Raw genomic sequence first — 22,334 nt, forward strand, 5'->3', positions numbered from 1 at the left:
TGCAGATAGACCCTTTCATACAGTGCAAGTCTGTTGATACAGATGGTGATTTCTTGTTAGCACTGGCTACAATCAATGGGGAAATCTCATAATAATTGTGGCTGAGTTATGCTGCACTCAGAGGAAGTCTTGTATAACATCTCTAGCGCTACCCTAGATGGACCTCACAGTAATATTTGCAGCATTTTCTCAGTTTTATAACAAACCAGAAAGGGGTATTCTGCAGAACACAGACCAACTACATGAGTATTACCACCATAAACCAAGTAAGCAGAGAAAACATGAGCTCTCCAATATTGTACTTTCTACCTGAAGCAGCCATGCAAACTCTCCAAATTGCGGTTATCGAATACTTCCTAGTCTCTAGTGATCATGATGCATATGAACTAAACTTGTTTTCAGCTACCTGGAAAAAACGTTGGGAATTGGCATACATCACAGGAATGCAATCTTCTATACTCAAGCCTTGTTCCATTTGACCTTCAAACCAGAGTTTTTGATATATACCCTAAAAGTATCAAACCTTTATGTATCTAGGCCCTGGGAACAACATTTGATGTTACCTGCACATGGGGATGTACTACCTTCTAGTCTTTGTTACACCATAATCATATGATCAAATAGTCTACCTCAACCAAATATGCTAGGAGTTCTACTGATAATGAAATAATAATAAAATCCTACAAGCTTGACGTGGCTCTTTGTTTTAATGAGCACAAACGCATCTGTGCAATTCAATTGCATAGTTCTATTTTTGCCCACTTTTTTGCTAGGTGCTTTCACATGCCTGGTTACCGATCTAGTGTTAACGCCGGCTCATATTTCTGTTCCAACACCTAGGAAGTATCCAAAAGAGTGGGCAAATACCTTATTTTTCAACTGTACGTTGATGCCTCCCTTCAAGACATAGTGAAGCCTACATCTTAAAGGTGGGTTCTCATTACTAAAAGTCAGCTTAAGCAGGAGATGAGTGGGAAATTACACACAACAGCATAGTAGGTCGGATAAGAAGCCTTGGTTCTCTGAGATCCTCTTAGTTCTTGCACGTGTTCCCTTTCCCGCATTGACTACGAGAGTATGATTAAGGAACAAGTCAAACAAGGAACGGACAGTTTGACAACTATCTGGAAAGAGTAATGCCGATATAGCCTGTCCATGAAAACGGAGCCTCCCTGCTTTAACTACTGCCCATGGCATTCTTTCATAAGATGAGGAGTAAAGCTAAAAGCTTAATTACGGACTTAAAAATGGGGAACAGCGGTGGTAGGTTGTTCAAAGGAATAAACGTTAGAGTTAATGAATTATCTATTTTCTTGACATCGGCCATGCATAAAATACCCACAACCTTAAAGTATGCTTTTTTTTTTTATCATTTGGGTTACTGTTTAAGTGATTGTTTTAATCCGTTTAAATCACAATGAAGTCAGAACACACATAAAGCAAGTTTAACATTTAGCTTAACAGGTCAGTATTATGCCCCTGAGAAATAAATCTAAAAAAAAACTGAACTCACCTGTACTGCCATCCAGTCACCAGATTTGTGTATTTCATCAAATAGCCACACACATTTTCCATGTGATCACTGTTTAGGAAAGAAAACCATAATATTGTAACTCAAGAATGCATAGAACTGACACAGCTATACCCTCACCCAAACTTGAGAAAAGCTTCGCTTGTTGTAAAGCCACCGAGTTTATACATCAACAACTCTTTAGAGAAACACTTTTTTTAAGGTGTGGCCAAATAGAAATTAGGCCAGGGCTCGTAAACTAAAGAAAATAAGACAAAAAAGAAAGTTTATCTAAAGAGGGGCCTTGTAAAGTTGATTAGCATCTTGACAGGAGCTTTCACTTGACCATTTGACTGCCAAGCGCCAGCATACGGTCACCCAGGCAGAAAGGCATTCTTTTAGGTCTTGCAGTATTGTCTGTATGCCAGAGCTGTGAATATTAAAAATGATATCTACTGAAAGGGGCTCGGGATCAGTCCATTTGTGCCCAACTGCAGCAACAACCTAAAAGCAAATCAGATGTCACAGCTATAGAGACAGGAGAGATCACAGAAGTTACTCCAACTGCCACCACAGCAAGGACCACAGTAGAGACCATACGTCAGCCGCCACCACAGTAGGAACAGCAGCAGCAACGATAGTCACTACCGCAGCAGGAAAACAGAAACAACCACAATGTTCAGAGCTGCAAACTAAACAGAAATAACAGCAACAGAAGCTCCAAGAATAGCCACAAACAAAGAATCAATAACAGAGCACAGCAGGGACCAGAAAAACAACTCCAGCTTCTATTCAAAGCTCTGACTGCAATAACCAAGATGACAGGAGAACAGGGGCATCAGTTTCCAGAACACTATGGACAATATCAACAACCTCAATGGCCACAGTTTATACCACAGCAAGGACTACAGTACCCATCATGGACAAATCAATAGTTGCCAGCAAGACAGGGACATGGGCAATGATTGCCGCAGTAAGCACAGAAGAGACCAGTGCTGCCACCACTGTACGGACTACAGCAGCGACAGCCACTGTACAGCATTTGCAACAATACTGCCACAGCAGCAACGTCCACACACAGCAAAGACCACAGCACCAGCCACAGTTTCCAACCATGGTAGAAACTCAAAAATCGATCACAGATTAAATCAAAGCAGGGACCACAGAATGAACCTCAACTGCCACCGTGGCAGTAACAGCAGCGCTGGCAATAACATCTACCATTGCATGGACCACATCAGCGACAACAGGACCCACAACATAAGCCACAACCGTTGCACCTACAGCCACCACAACAGTAGCAACAAAAGCAATGGCAATAACTACAGGGACTGGAGGAACCACAGTAGTGCTTAGCTTCTAGTGAGCAGGTACTGCATTCAAAAGAATAACTGTCAGGACAGCAGCTACTGTAGCTACCAAAACCATAGTGATCATAGTCTGGAATACAACAGTGACCACACCTACTACCATGGCCAGCCCCATAGCAGCATCAACAACAGATGACAGCACCGACGGGACCACAACGGCTACGACAACTGTTACAAAAATAAATAACACATATGCCCCAAAGTAGGGGCAATAGCAGTCACAAAAGTAGGGTCCACAACACAAAAGCACAGCTGCAAATACAGTGGGAAATGCAACAGAGGCCATAACTTCCACCACAATGTGGACACAAACAGCCACAGCAGTAGGGAGCACAGCAGTAATCACAGATGAAACCACAGAGACATCTAGCATCACAGCAGCAACAACAGCAGGAACCACAGCTGCCACAGACTCAACAGCAACAGCTATCACAATATTCACCCTTACAGCAGCAGCAAAAACGTGCACACACAGCAGGGACCACAGTACCCACCATGACGCAGTGGAGCAAACTCAGCTGTAACCACAGCAGGGACTACAAGAGCAACAAACCGGTGACCAGAGCCACCACCACAGTAGCAACAACTGCAAAAATCGTTGCAAGCACAGCAGGGACCACAGCTGTCACAACAGCTTCCTCCACAGTTGTAACCACAGAAAGGACCACATATGCAACCAGAGCAAAGACCACAGCTGCTACTGCAGCTATGACCACGACTATTGTCACAGCAGGAAAAAAGCAGTGCAACAGCTTTCACAAAAGTCACCACAAGAGCAGTAACAACCGCTGTCATCACAATAGGGATAGAGAAGTGGCAACAGCTGCAACAGGGTGGTCCACACCAACAACCAAAATTATAACATCAGCAGGGATCACACCAGCAATCACTTGAGCCCCCAAAGCAGGGACAAAAGCAGTAACAACAGCAGTCCCAAAAGCAGAAATCATGACAGCAGCAAGAGTTGTAACTATTGAGGAAAAAACACAAAGTGCTGGGTGGAACGCTTAATTAATCTCAGCTACAGGTAATTATTCTGGGTCGCATTCCACATTCAGTTTTTCTTGACCATTGTGCAACTACATACAAGCTACTAGTCACATGCAAATCAATATTTGTTCTGCTCCAGCAGGAAAAGTCCCATCCGAAATGCTAAGTCAAGTGCCCTCTTAAGAGAGGAGTACAAGCAACCACAAACCATGTGTGCCTAGCTGGTCCTCATCATTGAGGTACAACTCAAGTGCAGTGGAATAGTAAGCACAGGACCAGTGTCTGCAGCTGCCAAGATATTTCTTGTGAACTGAACCACAGAAACACACCTTGAGATAATTTGACGTTATGGCACCTGTGTATGTGATGGAAGTTGGTAACATGCTCACATGTGGAGCGAGGGTGGATATAACAGGACTTGTAGAAACTGGACTCCAATTCCTGATTTATAGAATGGAAATAAAGAACCAAGTTGACAAGTAGCACTCTCATAAAGGGTAGGCATGAAGCAGCATGGTCAGAAGGAAGCTTTGACCAGATAGTGAATATAACTGGAAAAGTAGGCTAGAGCAACTAGCAATCGAGTTACTGCATACAAGCAACTCATCAAATTACCACATGAGCGGGTGTGCAGGAAAGGATGCCCCATCCAAAAACAATCCACAAGCTGTACATTTAAGTGACTAAGTGAATAATTTCAGATCAGAGCTAAAATCCATTTTCAGCCTAAAAAGTAATTAATTAAATCTGACTAAGTTTGGATATTAAATTTCCTTTTTCTTACAACTCGTCAACCTACTTAACCTAAATGTGAAAAGATGGAAATGACAGCACACCGAAAGGACAGATTTTATGTACAGATTAAAACAAATCGGCCAGACTGCTTTCTACAGGGGAGAAATCATACGCAGGGGGTTCCAACCCTAGTGGTCAGGTTATGTGCTTTAACTGGGAAAACGTGTTCTCCCTTAGCCTTTATGTCCCTCTTAAACAATGTTAGAATCTGAACGTCCTTTCCACAGTAGCCCCCCCCTCCAAAGTACATGGGAAGAAAGGTGAACCTATGTTGCATTTGATATAGGTAACATTGATAAAGTGACAAAGAAAGATGGATTTAATGCGGAGCACAACTGAATCCACAAAGGTATCAGTCACAAACATGGAGAGCCAAATTAGCTTTCTGGAAGACAGAAAGATGTGGAAGAAAAGACCATTAGAGCTGCTGAATGATCGCAAGGTCAAGGTTGCCTGGAAATAGGCTAAAGCTGGTCATTCCCGGCATAAGAATATTCAGGTGGTGTGCGCCCTGGGGAACAATGAGAGGGCATACACGGAACTGTTTGTACAGCAGCTTTTGAGAAATGCCCTTCTTCCTGCTAACGTTTAAAACTATTTTGTGTTCAAAGAGCTCAACACGTGCAAAGAGCTTCCCTTAGGCAATGACTGCAAGAATAGCGAATTAGGTGGACTGCAGTTTCATTCTAAAAGCAGAAAGTGAGGTTACCAATACTCAGTACAAGAACGTCAATCGTTTACAAGGCTGTTACAAAAGGTGAGAAGGCAATTTAACACTGAAAGGTTGCCTACAGAGAAAGGAGAACAAAAACGTTTTTATTTATCCTCGCTATGGCAGAAGATATGTGGATATCCTGCCTCCGCCACAGGCGCTAGATGGAGGTAAGGTTACGGTTCTAAAGGCTGAAAGTTTCCTCTCCCTCTATTACCTTTTTGATGCTGGTAGGACAGCTATTGGTGCTGCTTAATGGACTGCAAGATGGTTACTTATTTTCCGAAGCAGTAGTGCAGCTCTGAGGTTAGACCTGGAACACCTTAGAACACCGCCTCTCCCTTCCAAGAGAATGTATTCTGGGTGTAACCCCCCCCCCCCCAAAAAAAATAACATGTAAGTAACATGTAAGTGGTGTAAAGGTTCAGTGCACACTTGGGCAAAGTGTTATGCTTACCTAGCACATGGCACTTATCCGACTTTTTGCTTTCTGACCGCAACCCGGATTCCAGACTTACAGTGAAACTGATTACAGATTGTTACTAATATCACAAGTAGAGAATTGGAGGCTTCATTCACTGCACCGCCTCCCAGAATTCATAACCACCAGAGAGAGCGTTGAGGCCTTTACACCTCTCCATTTAAGGATTATTTATCCTAGCCGATCCCCTAAACTCAACATTTTAAGATTTTGGATGAGGTGGTCTCACCCACATAATGTGCATGCTTCATTATCGGCCACCTCATCCCGCCCTGGTAAAATGATACTAGCAGGGCAGACTCAACCTCACAATTGTTGAGGGCATGTTCTTAAGATATAGCAATCTTCTGGATAAGAGAGCGCGGATCCAGTTATAATCTAAAATTATCTGAAGATTTACCATAGGGATTACCTTTATTAGGTGGTACCTTGGGTATAGACATAAATAGCATAAAGTATAATTAATGGATGCTATTGGGTACAATGTCCTGGGCATCCTTATAATTTGCCAAAAATGTTTCTGCCTCTTTTCAGCCATACACTGGGGTGGGGTACTCTTCAGGGCTTTAGATGGATCCCTAACATGAGTATGAAGAAATTAAAAAGGAAAGGTTCTACCTTCCTCTTCGTGTATATTTTTCCTAGATCACCCTACTTGGGTTATTCTTACATTTCCTGGTCTGAGCAGGGGTGGCAACTCCTGTAGTCACACTGTCTTCAAGGAGATGCACCCACTGTTCAACTATTCAGCCCCTGTCATCAGCCTAACTCTGTGCAGTTGAAGACTGTGTCACTACAGGAGTCGCCACCCCTGCTCAGACCAGGAAACGTAGGAATAACTGAAACAGGGTGACATACTATAGATATACACAAATATACCCAAAAGGGAAGGTAGGACCAAACAATTGATGGGGAGGATTTGAGTATGGTTTACCTTTTGTTCAGGCAAGATCACCTCTGAGGCTTCTCAGCTGTAACGTCTATTAAATTTAGTCAACACTTTCCTACCTCACAGTCTCTTCCCGTCTCTGCTCTATCCCTGGTGGTAGGTCTGTAAAACTAACAATGAGCACTATGGTGCATTATTACTTTGGTCATCATATAAACGTTTAAAGTAGGGGGCCTTGTTTTTTTCCTAGCATTTACTATTAAAACATTTAAATTTAAACAGGGACTTTGGGAAAATCAGCATCAGTTTTATTCTTTCTATTTTCTCATTTTTAAAGAGATCCAAAGAGAAGAGTGTGGAAAGGAGAGATTGGGGCCAGTGGAGTTAAGTAAATGTCAACCACGAGAACACCTCATGGAAAGGCCATTACAGTAGGTTACTGAGGACAAATCAGCCATATCTTTAGCCACATTATATAGTTATGTTAATATTCCTTCATTATCTCTTAAACGTCCTTTTCCATTTCTATGAGGAGCAATACCGACAATTGCTCTATTCAGTTCAGGGATGTGGAATTCCTATCGCCCGACGCCCGGGACATCTTGTTTGAGGTCAAGGGCAACAAGTTTTTATGTTTACTTTGTCCTTGGGACAAGTAGGCCCAACCCTCTGCAGCACAAACCCTTTGGCTGCATGTTTACAGAGAGTGGAACTCTCTACAGTTGAGATAATGTGTTTCCAAAAGATAATGCTGTTCGAACTTGTATTTATGGTTCATTATGTGAAAACCTTCATTATTAGGGTGAGTGCTGTAAATAAATGTTTTAAGGTCACACTTCACAACTGACGTTGGTTCTAGTACAAATAAAAACTGCCTGCTCTGAAAAAATGATACGAAAACGTTTAATTTTTCGTTTTTGTAATGCATCTCGTTTTCCTTTAAGGAAAACGGGCTGCATTACAAAAAAAAAAAAACTGCTTTATTGAAAAGCAGTCACAGACATGGTGGTCTGCTGTCTCCAGAAGGCCACCATCCCTGTGAGGCCGCCATTCGCAGGGGGGTTGCAAATTGCGACCCACCTCATGATTATTCATGAGGTGTGCATTTGAGAAGCCCTTGCGAATCACAGATTGTGTCAGGGACACCATCCTACATTCGGATTTGCGACTCGCAATTTGAGGGGTCGCAATCTGAACCTACCTACATGTGGCCCCAAATTCTTAAAGAAAGTCACAAAAGTGCACCCATGGTATATGTCGTACCGCTATAAAATATTTGTGAACTGTATTTTAGCATGGGTAAATACGCATGTGTAGATTTGCTCATGTGAAAATCTATTGAGCATTTGCAAGTTCATTTTCCCTCCAGCCACTTTCTTCCCAACCCTGGAAGAAGTTCTAATTCTGCCATTGTCAGGAGTAAATGTCCAACCTTTCTTATTATGGGAAAATATTAGAGAGAAGCTGGTGAAGATCTTTAAAACATGCAGGTTAGTAGGTTTGCAGACTCAAAGGCATTCCAGCCCTGGAACTATTACTTACTGCTTCCTCCAGCCCCAGTATGCAGATCTGCAGAAAGGTGGAAAAATAAGGAAATTGCTACAGTAGGGATTGAAACTACAAGTATTCAAGCCCTACTATGGTAGTAGCCCTGGCATAATCAGAGAGGCTATTATCAGAGCTCTTACATAATGAGATTGCTGCCATAATTTGGCGCCACACTACATGGCACCAAAGGGACAAGTAGATCTTTTTACAGGACAAGTAGATTTGAGAAGCAACCTGTCCCGTGGACAAGTAGATATTTTAATAAATTCCACACCCCTGCAGTTTTATAAGGTGCAGTGATGGTGCCCCAGTAGGGCAGTGGTACCTTCTCGTCAAATCTACCTTCCCAAAGCATCAAATGTCCTACAGTTTCTCCAGAAGTACCACCGAATTGAGCCTGAGTATTCTCGTTGAGAAATACCTGATTTGAATAGACGTATCTTTGCTTCACTTGATGCTCATGAGATGGTGCGCAGAACAGGTCCATACAGATCTGGTGCTTTGACTTGCTAGAATGGTTCCCAATATAAATTATTTCTAAAATCAACAGTGTAATGGTGCTAATGCTCCACTATATTTCTGCCATTCTGGTAACCTTGAGGAATGCCACAACATGATCTGTAGAATTGTCTTCGAAGTTTGCCAGGAGAGAATGCTCTAATTTGACTATGAGTTGGGGTCAGGGGTAGTTTGCAATCTCCCGAGTAAAGAAGAAGGAGTGATATGTCATATGTGCCATGCATGAATGTGCCCTCTTGGACCCTTCAAGGGCTTCAGAGGATCAAGAGAACAAGAAAATGGCATGTTCCTTTATGCTCTCTCTGGCTCAATGTCAGAGAGCAATATTGGATGTCGAGAGCAATGAAGAAGACACCATGGCTATAATGATGATATTGACTTCAAGTGACCTGGACATGGAAAAGGGAGGGTCTATAAAGTGTGTGATACTTGAGGGCAAGTTCTAACCTACTTCATCAGAAGTTCTCTGCTGCACATCAAAACCCTGAATTTTCAGGCTCAGATCTCGCTCTTACAGGCCCAACGTGACTGCCTTGCAGCCATGGCAAGCCCAACCACAACTAGCTCTTACAGACTATGTTTACCATCATTTCATTGTTACAGCAAAAAATTGAGACTTTTCTAAAATCTGGTGTGTACTCTGGTGTGTTGACATCAGAGGCATCATGGGAGTCAGACAATAAGCAGCACCTGACCCTGCAGTGGCTAAGGACAGGCCAGCACCTGCTATTTGCTGGCTAGTGCTTCCTGCATACATAACTTTAAAATAACCCAAAATATGGAGTTTATTCTTTCAATAAAAAAAAAAAAAACACCCACAATATTTTCCAGCTACAGGTTAAGACCCCTAAAACAAGAGGAGGCAGAAACCCAGTCCTTGTCTGGTACAACTTATAAAATGCTGTCATAAGAGCTATTACAGGACTTCTTGGCCCCTGAGAAAAGCACTTTTTTTTTTTTTTTTACTTCAGTGAGAAATGGGTTATCCCAATAATTTGCGTGTCACTAGCTAATCTTGCGCCTCCTGGTCACCAAATAATACATTAGCAGAGCATAAGCATGGGGTGGAGGTGCAGAAATGATTTAATTTTATCTAACTTTATTATCACTTTCTGACATACAGCAGAATGTAGATGTCTTCAATCAAATAAAGTCCTGTATGGCTTCTTTGCTACAGTCCACAAGGAAACATGTTCCTCTTGTAGGCACTCTAGTGATTGGAGATCAGGGTATCAGACAGAGCTCCATTAACATACTAGGAGACTAGTTAGAATTCAACAATCATAACATGGCCTCCTTCTTCTCTTCCTTTGAGAGAAGTAGGGTTTTACCAATTGGTTAACATTTCCACTCACTGTATAGGCCACGCTCTAGAGACAGTCTCCGCAATCTATACATACAGATCCATCCTGAATATAAGCCCATGCACATGGTCCGAATACTTCTGGGTCAACACGAAGCTGCGATCACCACTCAAATCCCTCTATTGTGAAGTAGTCTTGAACCATTTTTGTCAAGTGCCTTAGTATACATGTCTCACAGAAGCACCTTAGCAAACGTTTAAGGCCCCTGCAACACAGCTTATGATGTTCTTCTCTTCCATGAATACAATCTTGACTCTACCAACGTTTCCCGGCAAATTTTAAATCACAGAGTCCCCTGGCTCAAAACTGGGATTGAAAAGATGAAAGAGAAGCGAATGTTGGAATATCTCTGGAGAACATATAAGAAGCAAGCCAATATGGAGACCTATGTTTGCCTAAACAGATTACAAACTGGATATCAAGAAAGCAAACAAACATTGTTGGACTGAATATAGTTATGTGACTGGGTGTCACTCCACAAGACTCTTTAAATTGGCCAACATTAACGCCACACCTCCTCATTGCTACTTCAAGTTCAACCATCTCTCAAACTTTTTGAGGATCTCAACTCTTTGAGAAGGCTAATGAAATAAGGCTAGGAATGGCAGTGACTGTTAAACAGTGTACCTCATTTTAGAACTTCTCCTCTGAGCCCTCCTCCTTCATAAAGTAACTCTCTAGATCTAGAGCAGTGCACCCCAAACAGTGAGTTGCAGGCCGATTTGTGGAGGGTGGTGCAAGTCCAAGCAGTAAATAAAGATGCCATTAAATTCTGTATTTATCTTGTCACATTTGCTGCACTTCAATGACAAAGGTCAAATGAAAGTGTAGGTCTTCGGACAAATTGCTGCTTTTTTTTTTTTTTTTAACATGACAATTATAGTTTACAGACTTCCCTTGCAGTCAGAGAAAGAAAAGTAAAGTGAATCATGTGACAATCTTGCTGTGGTACAGAAAGTGTGTAAAGAAACGCTGTAGAATGCCATTTTTTATAACATATGACATAAGTAAATACCTTTAACTGAACTTTACATATTCTGCAGTTCGGAAAGCAAAAGTGAAGCACTTTTTTGTAATTCTGAAGTGTGATGGGAGCAATGATTTTAAAAGGATTAAAGCAAATGTAGGCCCTTTTTCTTGGTGAGGCGCAAAAGATAAATATTCACTAAAATCTGATTTTCACACGTTACCACTTGCGTGAGATATAGTTTTAGCAGTACAATTGTAGGTCTTTGCAAATTTTGTGTCCATGTCGATGGAATATGTGCTGTCTAAATGACAGTGCGCTACCACACAGTGCTTTAGTTACATTAATAAAAATAAAAAAAAATAGAAAATCGCCTTCATGTCCATTAAATCTATTTGGGTCACAAAAGTTTATCATGCAAAAAGTAGGTCATGGTTCTAAAAAGCTTCAAAAAAACTTATCTAGATGAAGCTGCAGCCGGATTTTACACCCAGATACAGGACAGAAAGCACCCTCCTCAGTTTTAGTGAGGATGCATTGAGATAACCAGCGAAGTAGCAGTTCACTTACTGGTCAAGCTGGATCAGTCCTCAGGTATCAATACCGTGGACCACTCTCCTCTTGTTGAGAAAACTAAACTCTGTGGCTCAAGCTGATCCCACTGCATAAAGAGGGTTTCCTTCATTGTTACAGACCTATTTCCATAGAATGTCACTAGATCCTCTTCTATGGACCTTTATTCTTCTTGGGGAGAGCCACAGACCTGCCACTGTCCCCTGTTTTCAATATACATCTTGCTCCCGCATTTAACATCTTCGGGGAATCACAGTAGGCATTTAAATCAATATGCTGACGAAGTGGTTGTTCACATAATTGGTGGCCCTAAGCCGCTGTATAAAGTACATGGGAAGGAGACTTCTATTGACTTGATTATGTCTTTTCGGATCATCAAGAAAATGGTTTCTAGTGACCCAAAATATTAATTCAGCTCTCACCTTTGTGACTCTAGAAGGCTTTACTACTTGCATTCTAATGATGCATTTCTAATGCCAGCCACCCCCCCCAAAATGAGTAGGGGTGGGTGAAATATTTTGCTCCGCCTGAGCAATTTTAGGAATTTTGCTAACTCTACGTTCTGCTTCTAACACAGAGTTCCAACAAAATTCAGCCAATCGTCTCGTTACCGAATTTTTTCTCCCATTCAGGTTCAAAAACGGTATGTTGGTAAAGGCAAGTGAGATTTGGAATTCCCTAGTGCGATTTTCGGTCGCCAGGAGGACATCTGACAAGAAAATCTACTCAAGCGGCTGCAAAAACAACTTGAGTAGGTGCACCCTCTGGTGCACTGGGTAGTACAGTACTGGGTAGTACAGTTTGAGCTGATTTGTCTGTGCGGAACACGATCCCGGGGCTAAATCACAGAACAAGCTGCGCACATTGCCTATTTCTGCCCTTTGGTGGAACTCCACAGAATCTTGTGGAGTTTTAAACGTAACTACGAAATTCCGCCGAGTAAAAAATTCCACGAGTTCCGCCCACCGCTAAACATGAGTCACTGCGTTTGTCACTCAGTTTTACTACATTTACTGAATGACATTACCTATTGGATGAAAATTAGCTTTTTCAAATGGCTGCCGTTTAAATCTGATGTAATCTGGACATAGACTTGACTTGCACATCACAACCCACAAGTAATAACATTAATCTTTAAGAGTATCTACAACATATACATGGGTGCAGAAGAACACATATCTGCCGTCTTTGCCTAAAGCTTGATCCCACTGAACGTTAAGAGTTGCAGCAGGCAATCCCTGCTGATATAAACCTGCCGCCAACTAAAGAAGCTGAAACATTTTCTAAAACAGAAGCGTTCATATCCTCTGCAGCGGTTTTGCAATTCTGTCTTCAAAGCAGAAGTGGTGCCACTATGTATTTTTAGAAACACTCAAAACATCAACAGGCAACTTGTTTTTCTGAGATGTCTTGCGCTCCTGGAAGAGCAGTATTCTGCATTTCTAAACGGTCTGTACACTCATTTACACATGCAACGTCTTTTAAATTATTTATGGCCTCTGTGCAGTAAACACTGTTGTTAACAAAATCGCTTCTAGGTCTCTAACACAACAGAACATGAAACCAGAAACGTCTGCTGAGCTTTAAGAAAATCTAGCCAAAATGACATGGAAGGAAATAACCCTTTCCTGGGAACCCATAGACTTCAGTCCTCCGGACACAAGGGGTACCCTGAGCCGTAAAGTGACACACACACAAACACTCCTTCATTACCAAATGAAGCAAGCCAGGTGCATGTGCACTGCAGACTCTGGCCAGCTTCTCACGGCCACCTCTCCCAATACCTCAGTTTAAAAGGTAAGACACATTGTGTTAGTGGGAAAGTTCATCAAAAGACGTAGGCACTTACAGACTATCTTGAAATATAGATCTCTGGCACCGACATATTTTACAGATTCACATGCTATTGAATATTTTTCAAGATCAAGCTGAGAAGAAGCCAGAAAAATAAATTAGAAAAATTGTGTCCGTCTCATACTAAGCGCTGCACTTGGGCAACTTTACACTATAGGTGAAGATCGCATCCACATTCCTAGGCTCTTACAGGCCTGTGTCCACAGGCATAATCTTAGCCACATTCTAAGCATGCGACACTGTATTGTTCAGAGGTGTGGAATTTAATAGAATATATACTGTAAGGAAATGCCTCCTTGGCATGGTTACCCCCTGACTTTTTGCCTTTGCTGATGCCAAGTTATGATTTGAAAGTGTGCTGGGACCCTGCTAACCAGGCCCCATCACCAGTGTTCTTTCCCTAAACTGTACCTTTGTCTCCACAATTGGCACAACCCTGGCACCCAGGTATGTCCCTTGTAACTGGTACCCCTGGTACCAAGGGCCCTGATGCCAGGGAAGGTCTCTAAGGGCTGCAGCATGTCTTATGCCACTCTGGGATCCCCTCACTCAGCACATACTTGCCAGCTTGTGTATGCTGGTGGGGAGAAAATGACTAAGTCGGCATGGCACTCCCCTCAGGGTGCCATGCCAACCTCACACTGCCTATGGCATAGATAAGTCACCCCTCTAGCAGGCCTTACAGCCCTAAGGTAGGGTGCACTATACCTCAGGTGAGGGCATAGGTGCATGAGCACTATGCCCCTACAGTGTCTAAGCAAAACCTTAGACATTGTAAGTGCAGGGTAGCCATAAGAGTATATAGTCTGGGAGTTTGTCATACACGAACTCCACAGCACCATAATGGCTACACTGAAAACTGAGAAGTTTGGTATCAAACTTCTCAGCACAATAAATGCACACTGATGCCAGTGTACATTTTATTGTGAAATACACCCAGAGGGCATCTTAGAAATGCCCCCTGAAAACATACCCGACTTCTAGTGTGGGCTGACTAGTTTTGCCGGCCTGCCACACACCAAACATATTGCTGGCCACATGGGGAGAGTGCCTTTGTCTCTCTGTGGCCAGGAACAAAGCCTGTACTGGGTGGAGGTGCTTCTCACCTCCCCCTGCAGGAACTGTAACACCTGGTGGTGAGCATCAAAGGCTCACCCCTTTGTTACAGCGCCACAGGGCATCCCTGCTAGTAGAGATGCCCGCCCCTCCGGCCACTGCCCCCACTTTTGGCGGCAAGGCCGGAGGAGATAATGAGAAAAAGAAGGAGGAGTCACTCCCCAGTCAGGACAGCCCCTAAGGTGTCCTGAGCTGAGGTGACTCTGACTTTTAGAAATCCTCCATCTTGCAGATGGAGGATTCCCCCAATAGGATTAGGGATGTCCCCCCTCCCCACCGGGAGGAGGCACAAAGAGGGTGTATCCACCCACAGGGCTAATAGCCATTGGCTACTAACCTCCCAGACCTAAACACACCCCTAAATTGAGTATTTAGGGGGTCCCAGAACCTCGGAAGATAGATTCCTGCAACCTGAAGACGAAGAAGGACTGCTGACCTGAAGCCCTGCAGAGAAGACGGAGACACCAACTGCTTTGGCCCCAGCCCTACAAGCCTGTCTCCCCACTTCGAGAAAAACTGCAACAGCGACGCATCCCCCAGGGTCCAGCGACCTCTGAAGCCTCAGAGGACTACCCTGCATCTAAAAGGACCAAGAAGCTCCCGAGGACAGCGGCCCTGTTCACCAAGACTGCAACTTTGCAACAAAGAAGCAACTTTTAAAGACCACACGTTTCCCGCCGGAAGCGTGAGACTCTCCACTCTGCACCTGACGCCCCTGGCTCGACCTGCAGAAAACTAACTCTACAGGGAGGACTCCCAGCGACTGCAAGCCAGTGAGTAGCCAGAGTTGACCCCCTGAGCCCCCACAGCAACGCCTGCAGAGGGAATCCAGAGGCTCCCCCTGACCGCGACTGCTTGCTTCAAAGAACCTGACGCCTGTGAAACACACTGTACCCGCAGCCCCCAGGACCTGAAGGATCCGAACTCCAGTGCAGGAGCGACCCCCAGGCAGCCCTCTTCCTAGCCCAGGTGGTGGCTACCCCGAGGAGCCCCCTCCTTGCCTGCATCGCCGAAGAGACCCCCGGGTCCCCCCACTGAATCCTATTACAAAACCCGACGCCTGTTTGCACTCTGCACCCGGCCGCCCCTGTGCCGCTGAGAGTGTACTTTCTGTGCCTGCTTGTGTGTCCCCTGGTCCCCCACAAAACCCCCCTGGTCTGACCTCCGAAGTCGCGGGTACTTACCTGCTGGCAGACTGGAACCAGGGCACCCCTATTTCCATTGAAGCCTATGGGTTTTGGGCACCACATTGACCTCTGCACCTGACCGGCCCGGAGCTGCTGGTGTGGTAACTTTGGGGTTACTTTGAACCCCCAACGGTGGGCTACCTTGGACCCAACTTTGAACCCTGTAAGTGTTGTACTTACCTGTGAAACTAACATTTACTTACCTCCCCCAGGAACTGTTGATTTTTGCACTGTGTCCATTTTCAAAATAGCTTACTGCCATTTTTGCCAAAACTGTACATGCTATTGTGATGATTCAAAGTTCCTAAGATACCTGAGTGAAATACCTTTCATTTAAAGTATTGTTTGTAAAACTTGAACCTGTGGTTCTTAAAATAAACTAAAAAATATATTTTTCTGTATAAAAACGTATTGGCCTGGAATTGTCTTTGAGTGTGTGTTCCTCATTTATTGCCTGTGTGTGTACAACAAATGCTTAACACTAACCTCTGATAAGTCTACTGTTCGACCACACTACTACAAAATAGAGCATTAGAAGTATCTCTTTTTGCCACTATCTTACCTCTAAGGGCAACCCTTGGACTCTGTGCATGCTATTTCTTACTTTGAAATAGTACATACAGATCCAACTTCCTACATATACTTTTCCATTGGACAGGTTGCTTCATAAATCTACTTGTCCTGTAAAAAAAAGAAAAAAAAAAAGTCACTTGTACTTTTGGTGTCACATAGTGTGGTGATAAATTAAGTCAGCAAACTTGTTATATAAGAGTTCTGATAATAGCCTCTCTGATTATGCCAGGGCTCAAACTATAGTGGGGTTTGAATTATGGCAATGTGCAAATTTTTTCCAGATCTATATACTGGGGCTGGAGATAGTATTAAGCAATAGTTCCAGGGTTTGAATGCACTTTGGAGTATCTGCAAACCTACTAACGTGAATGTTTTATGGGTTTCACTAGCTCTTCTTTCATCATTTCCAGTACTCAGAAAGGTTGGAAATTTACTCCTGACAAGGGCAAAATTAAAACATCTTTAATGGCTGGGAAAAAAATTGGTTGGAGGGAAAGTGAACTTGTAAATGTTCAACAGATTTTGGCATGAGCAAGTCTACACATGCATATTTGCTTATGCTAAAATGCAGTTCACAAATATTTTCTAGGAGTATGTTTTCATGGCCTACTTCTGTAAATTATTGTGTATTCATGAAAGCTATAAATTTGCACTAATGCAAAGGCATATAACATGGGTGCATTTTTGTTACTTTATTTAGGCACTGGGTCTCAAATTAGGTCTTGAGTTAACCAAAACATTTTGTTTTGATTACAATTCTGTCTCTGTGTATAGATTGCCATCACTGTGAGTGATCGCATTCTACTCTTTCACAAAGAGCATATTGGCAAAAAAGTCGTTTTATTGTTCAGTGCCAGGGACTACTGTGGCAATGTGTGCTTTTTGAGACTAAATATATTACTGCTTTTTCCCCAATGTTTGTTATAATGGTGAGGGCCTGGCAGCTCCCACACCAACAAAGTTTTATAAAACCAAAAGGCTGACCACCAATATTGCAAATACTACCTTAACTGCAGATAGTGCCCTTTAATGATCCATAATATGGAACTGTAAACTGGCAGTCAAAGGGTTTGTGCTACAAGGGGCTGGACCTACTTGTGCTAAGGACAAAATAAACATAAAAACTTGTTGTCCTTGATCTAAAAAAATATGTTCTGGGAGTCGGGCTATAGGAATTCCACACCCCGATTATTTTACTGAATGAAAGTCAATGGGATGGATAAATGGAAAAACTTCAAAGTTATCAAAATAAAATGTGAGACTCAGACGGGCTGCCCATATGGCATACTTGGACAAGACAAAAGTTAATAATCTTGTGAGCTCTTTTATTTTGGTGGCCACGACTAACCAATGCTTTTCACAGAGTTGATAGGAATGCACTAGTTCATTATCTATATTAATACTAAGATTAATACTGAGGTCTACAGCTTTCAGAACAGCAATCAATCAGATCAACATTTAAGCTTCCATTAAATGCAAAGGGAGTTTTGTTGTTTTTATTAGCCAGTGATTGGCCCAGATGACCTATGTAGATATTAGAGTCAGGAAACTAAATGAGAGAAGTGTGGACTATTAGATGGTGATACAATATAAAACATAAGCTTGTCTCTAGGCTGAATATCATTTAGATAACTTTGATTTCAGGGTCACTTCACCGAACAATATGGGGTGTTTATAGAGTTAATATGATGGGAAACAAAGAGCAGCATAATTTGTAGAATCTAAATTGATGCAAATATCTTTGTCAAACATAGACTAAACCATATCTATGACTTTATAAAAAGTGAAAAACTGCTCACATGTAGCGCCTACTATATGTGAGCAGAAAGACTAAACATGTCATTTTTTGTCACTTTGTAAATCTAATTCTCTAGGAAAAATCACATGGTACATTTGGCTATAGTACAGACTATTATATTGCACAAGAATATGTGTAAAATGTGGGTTCATTGTTTACAGTGGTAGAGATGGTTGGCTGAAATGTTGGAACTATGTGTGCAAGACGCAGCTGAAGTAGACTAAATATATTTCTTCATGTGTGACAGACAATGAAAGAGACTTTCAAGGTGTGACTCATATTTATAGTTGTGCCCTATGGGTTTTCTCCCTAATACGCCAGGAGAGGATGCACAAGCATCACGTCGATAACAGGGTTGTGGAATTTAATGAAATATCTACTTGTCCATGGGACAGGCTGTTTGTTAAATCTACTGATCCTGTAAAAAAAAAATCTACTTGTCCCTTTGGTGCCAGGTAGTGACGCGACAATTTATGGTAGCAATCTCATTATGTAAGAGACCTGATAATAGCGCCTCTGATTATGCCAGGGCAACTACTATACTAGGGCTTAAATACTTGCAATTTTAATCCCTACTATAGTAATTTCCTTATTTTGCCACCTTTTTCCAGATCTACATACTGGAGCTGGAGGAAGCAGTGAGCAATAGTTCTAGGGCTGGGAATGCCTTTGATTCTGCAAACCTACTAACTTGCATGTTTTAAGGATTTTCCCCAGCTCTTCTCTAATATTTTCCCATAATGAGAAAGGTTGGATATTCACTCCTGACAGTGGCAGAAGTGGAAGTTCTTCCAGGGTTGGGAAACCAGCGATTGGAGGGAAAATTAACTTTGTAAAAGCTCAATAGATTTTCACATGAGCAAATCTACACATGGATATTTGCTCGTGCTACATTACAGTTCAAAAATATTTTCTAGGAGTACGATTTGCATGTCTACTTCTGAAAGTTCTAGTGAATTCATGAAAGCCACTAATTCAAAGACATATACCATTGGTGCACTTCTGTGACTTTCTTTAAGAATTGGGTCCCTAATTAGGTCTGGCATTAACAAAGACATTTTGTTTTTATTAAACTTCTATTTCTCTCTATATCGCCTGGCTTTACTCCAAGTGATCGCATCCTGCTCTTCCACAAGGAGCATATTGGTGGAGGCCCCCCTGCAAAGAACATGGAGGGCTCCCCTCTCCCCACTCCAGACTCAGTCAGGGTAGGTGGTGTGCTAAAGTGGCCCCATGGAGGGGGGCTGCGGGGCCTTTGTTATGCCACTGATTGCAATGTGTGCTTTTTGACACCAAAACTCAAAGACTTTTTCTTTTTGCCAATGTTTGTTACAATGGTAAGGGCCTGGCAGCTCCCACAACAATAAAATGTTACAAAAGCCATTGACGAAACCAAAAGACTCTCAAAAAATGTTGGATCTGTTGACTTTGCCAGTGTTTGTTTATTTTCATGCTTCCTATAATCTTGTTGAAAATGGTTACATTGATTTCCCATTAGGAATTTTTTGGGAAATACTAGCATGCCTCAACACATTTCATAGTAGCAAAATGTTTTTTTCCTACTTGCATTTTTTTCTGAACATTTTATTATGAAACCAAAGAATCATCACACTTGCTTACAAGCTTCTGATCTGAGTATGTGAGACCCCTGCGTAAGTGGAAAGTTTTGAGACATTGAAGGGCCCTTTAATGTACACGGCTCGGGGAAAAAAAAAAAAATCACTTGGTTAGAGGAGGCTAGGAGGCCCACTATCCGAACTATCTGGCATGGGAAGTCGACTGTCTTCCTCAGTTTCTTGCAAAGTTTGGATATTTTCCAGGAGGGCAAGCTGAGCGTCTTGTCCACTGACTTGATGACGAAATCCAGGAAGGTAGTTTGCCTAAAGGGCGTCAACAGTTATGTATTAAAATTGATGAGAATACCTAGATTCTTGAGAAGGGAATTGGTATACTGCAGTTGATCACGCAGTCTGCATGGATATTGATCCATCAACAAGAGGATGTCGAGATAACTCATCAGTCGGAAGCCCACGCCCGAGGTGTTCCATCACTGGTTTTAGAACCTTGGTGAAGCACCAGTGCACTGAGGTGAGACAGAATGGTAGGGTCGTGAATTCATAGACCTGCCCTTACACTGAAATTGTAGGAAACGACGATGAAGAGGAAAATTCGGAATCGTCAGGTATGCAGCTTGAAGATCGAGACATACCATCCAGTCATTGAGGCAAAACAGATCGCAAAGTAGATGGATGCCCTCCATCTTGAAGTGACGGTAGACTACCCAACCATTGAATTCTTTCAGATTGATGACTGGGTGCTGCCCACCCTCCTGTTTGTCCACTACAAAGATTGCTCAGGAATCCCCAAGGATGAAGAGAAGATGGGGATATAGCTGCTTTGTTGAGCAGTTCTCATACTTTGTGATCAACAAGGGCCTCTTGATACTGAGAGAAGACCAAAGGATGTGGGGGTGAGGGCTGAACGGGGGAGCCATAGAACTCTACCTGAAAGTTGTGGATTCTCTTAAGAACCCAGGCGTCTTAAGTAAGAGCTTGCCAATTGGTAAAGAATTGAGCCAGCCGCCCCCCTACTGGTAGAAACGTCCGACAGAACTCTCACTGGTTTGAGATCCCTGGAGTTGTCCTCGGAATGTCCCTTTGGTGCTTCTGCCGCATAGGCCTCATCTGGTAGGGAAGAATTCCCCGTGGCGGTGTTGTTCTTGGCCCCTATGGGGGGGGGGGGGGAAAGAGTGTCCTCTGGTGGGGCCTTGAATGTACCATCGCCTGCTCAAACGCCCCCTCCCACGACAGGACAAGATGAAAAGGCATCGGTGAAAAACTTTTTAACTGAGGAGTGAGACTTGTCAAGCGACGTGAAGGTGTCCATGAATTAGAAAGTTCTTTGATGAACGGCTCGCCAAAGAGGCCCCCCTGAACCACTGCCCCTGCCTGGGTGAATGCATGATCACCCAGTTTGGGGTCTATTGTTATCAGACGAGATCTGGCCTCTCGGCCGAGAGGGCTTAGTTAGCATTTTCCAAGAAGATTATTGCCCTCTGAGCCCATCCTGAGATTGACACCGGAAACAAGGGCGTACCAGAGGCTTTAGCATGTTCGGCCAACTCCAAGACTTTTGTACGGGGATCTGTGTTATTTAAAAGCTTAGCTTTACAGGGTTTCCATGACCTGTTGATCCCCTTCTTTGGATCTCGAATACACAGGCTGGGGCAACCCTGAGACAGCACAATGACCAGATGCCTCCAGAGAATGGGCGGGATAATCTCTTAGGGGCACCTCCCTTAATTAAACAGGATCTCTCTCGCCTGGGCCCAGCCCCGCAGCGGTTAACATCGCTTGCACGTGAGGAATGGAATAAAGGGGAATGGAGCCCCATAAAGGTCTCCAAATCAGAACCTTAGCGGGCATCTTACCTCTGCCACTGTGTAGAACAGGTTAAGCTCAGCCATGATACTTGACCTGATAGCTGAGCTACAACCCATGCTGCAGCACACAACACACAGGACCAATAGCATACCCACCCATGTGCAGGTATTATGCTCCCTGGACCTATTAGCCTCAGGGAGCTATCAAGGGGTCATAGCAGCAGCTGGAGGGGTATCACAGAGTGCCCTCTCTAGATTTTTCAATGCATTTCTCAATGCCATTCTGAGCAGAATACAACTGTACATCAGATTCCCCAACACCCCACAGGCAGTACAACAAACCGAAGTTAATTTTTACCAGATAGCACAGTTCCCACATGTGCTAGGTGCCATTGATGGGACACATGTAGCAATCTGTCCACCATCGGCCACCGAGTATGTGTATCGCAACCAAAAAAAACATCATTCCATGAACATACAGGTGATAGGCAATGCCTCCTACATCGTTACTGATCTCGTGGCCAGATACCCAGGGAGCAAACATGATTCCTACATCTTTCGCCACAGCGGGATACACACAAGACTGCTAGCTGGGGAATTTGGGGAAGGATATCTACTAGGTAATTTGATAGTTCACAATGATGCATTGATGTTAGCATAACGTCAGACTGCCAATGTACTCATTGTACTCTCTGTGCATTCAGGA

At 43.1% G+C, this 22,334-nt stretch overlaps 1 protein-coding gene across 1 annotated transcript in view; it reads right to left on the reverse strand.

Annotated features, from left to right (window-relative positions):
- Positions 1-22,334, reverse strand: part of OSBPL11 (oxysterol binding protein like 11) — a 242,558-nt gene that overhangs the window by 201,676 nt on the left and 18,548 nt on the right. The window contains exon 2 of the mRNA XM_069224292.1: positions 1,514-1,582. Within this exon, the coding sequence (XP_069080393.1) occupies positions 1,514-1,582 (69 nt within the window). The remainder of the gene's footprint in view (positions 1-1,513; positions 1,583-22,334) is intronic.

Source organism: Pleurodeles waltl, chromosome 3_1 (assembly GCF_031143425.1).
Source record: "Pleurodeles waltl isolate 20211129_DDA chromosome 3_1, aPleWal1.hap1.20221129, whole genome shotgun sequence".
Lineage (NCBI taxonomy): Eukaryota > Metazoa > Chordata > Amphibia > Caudata > Salamandridae > Pleurodeles > Pleurodeles waltl.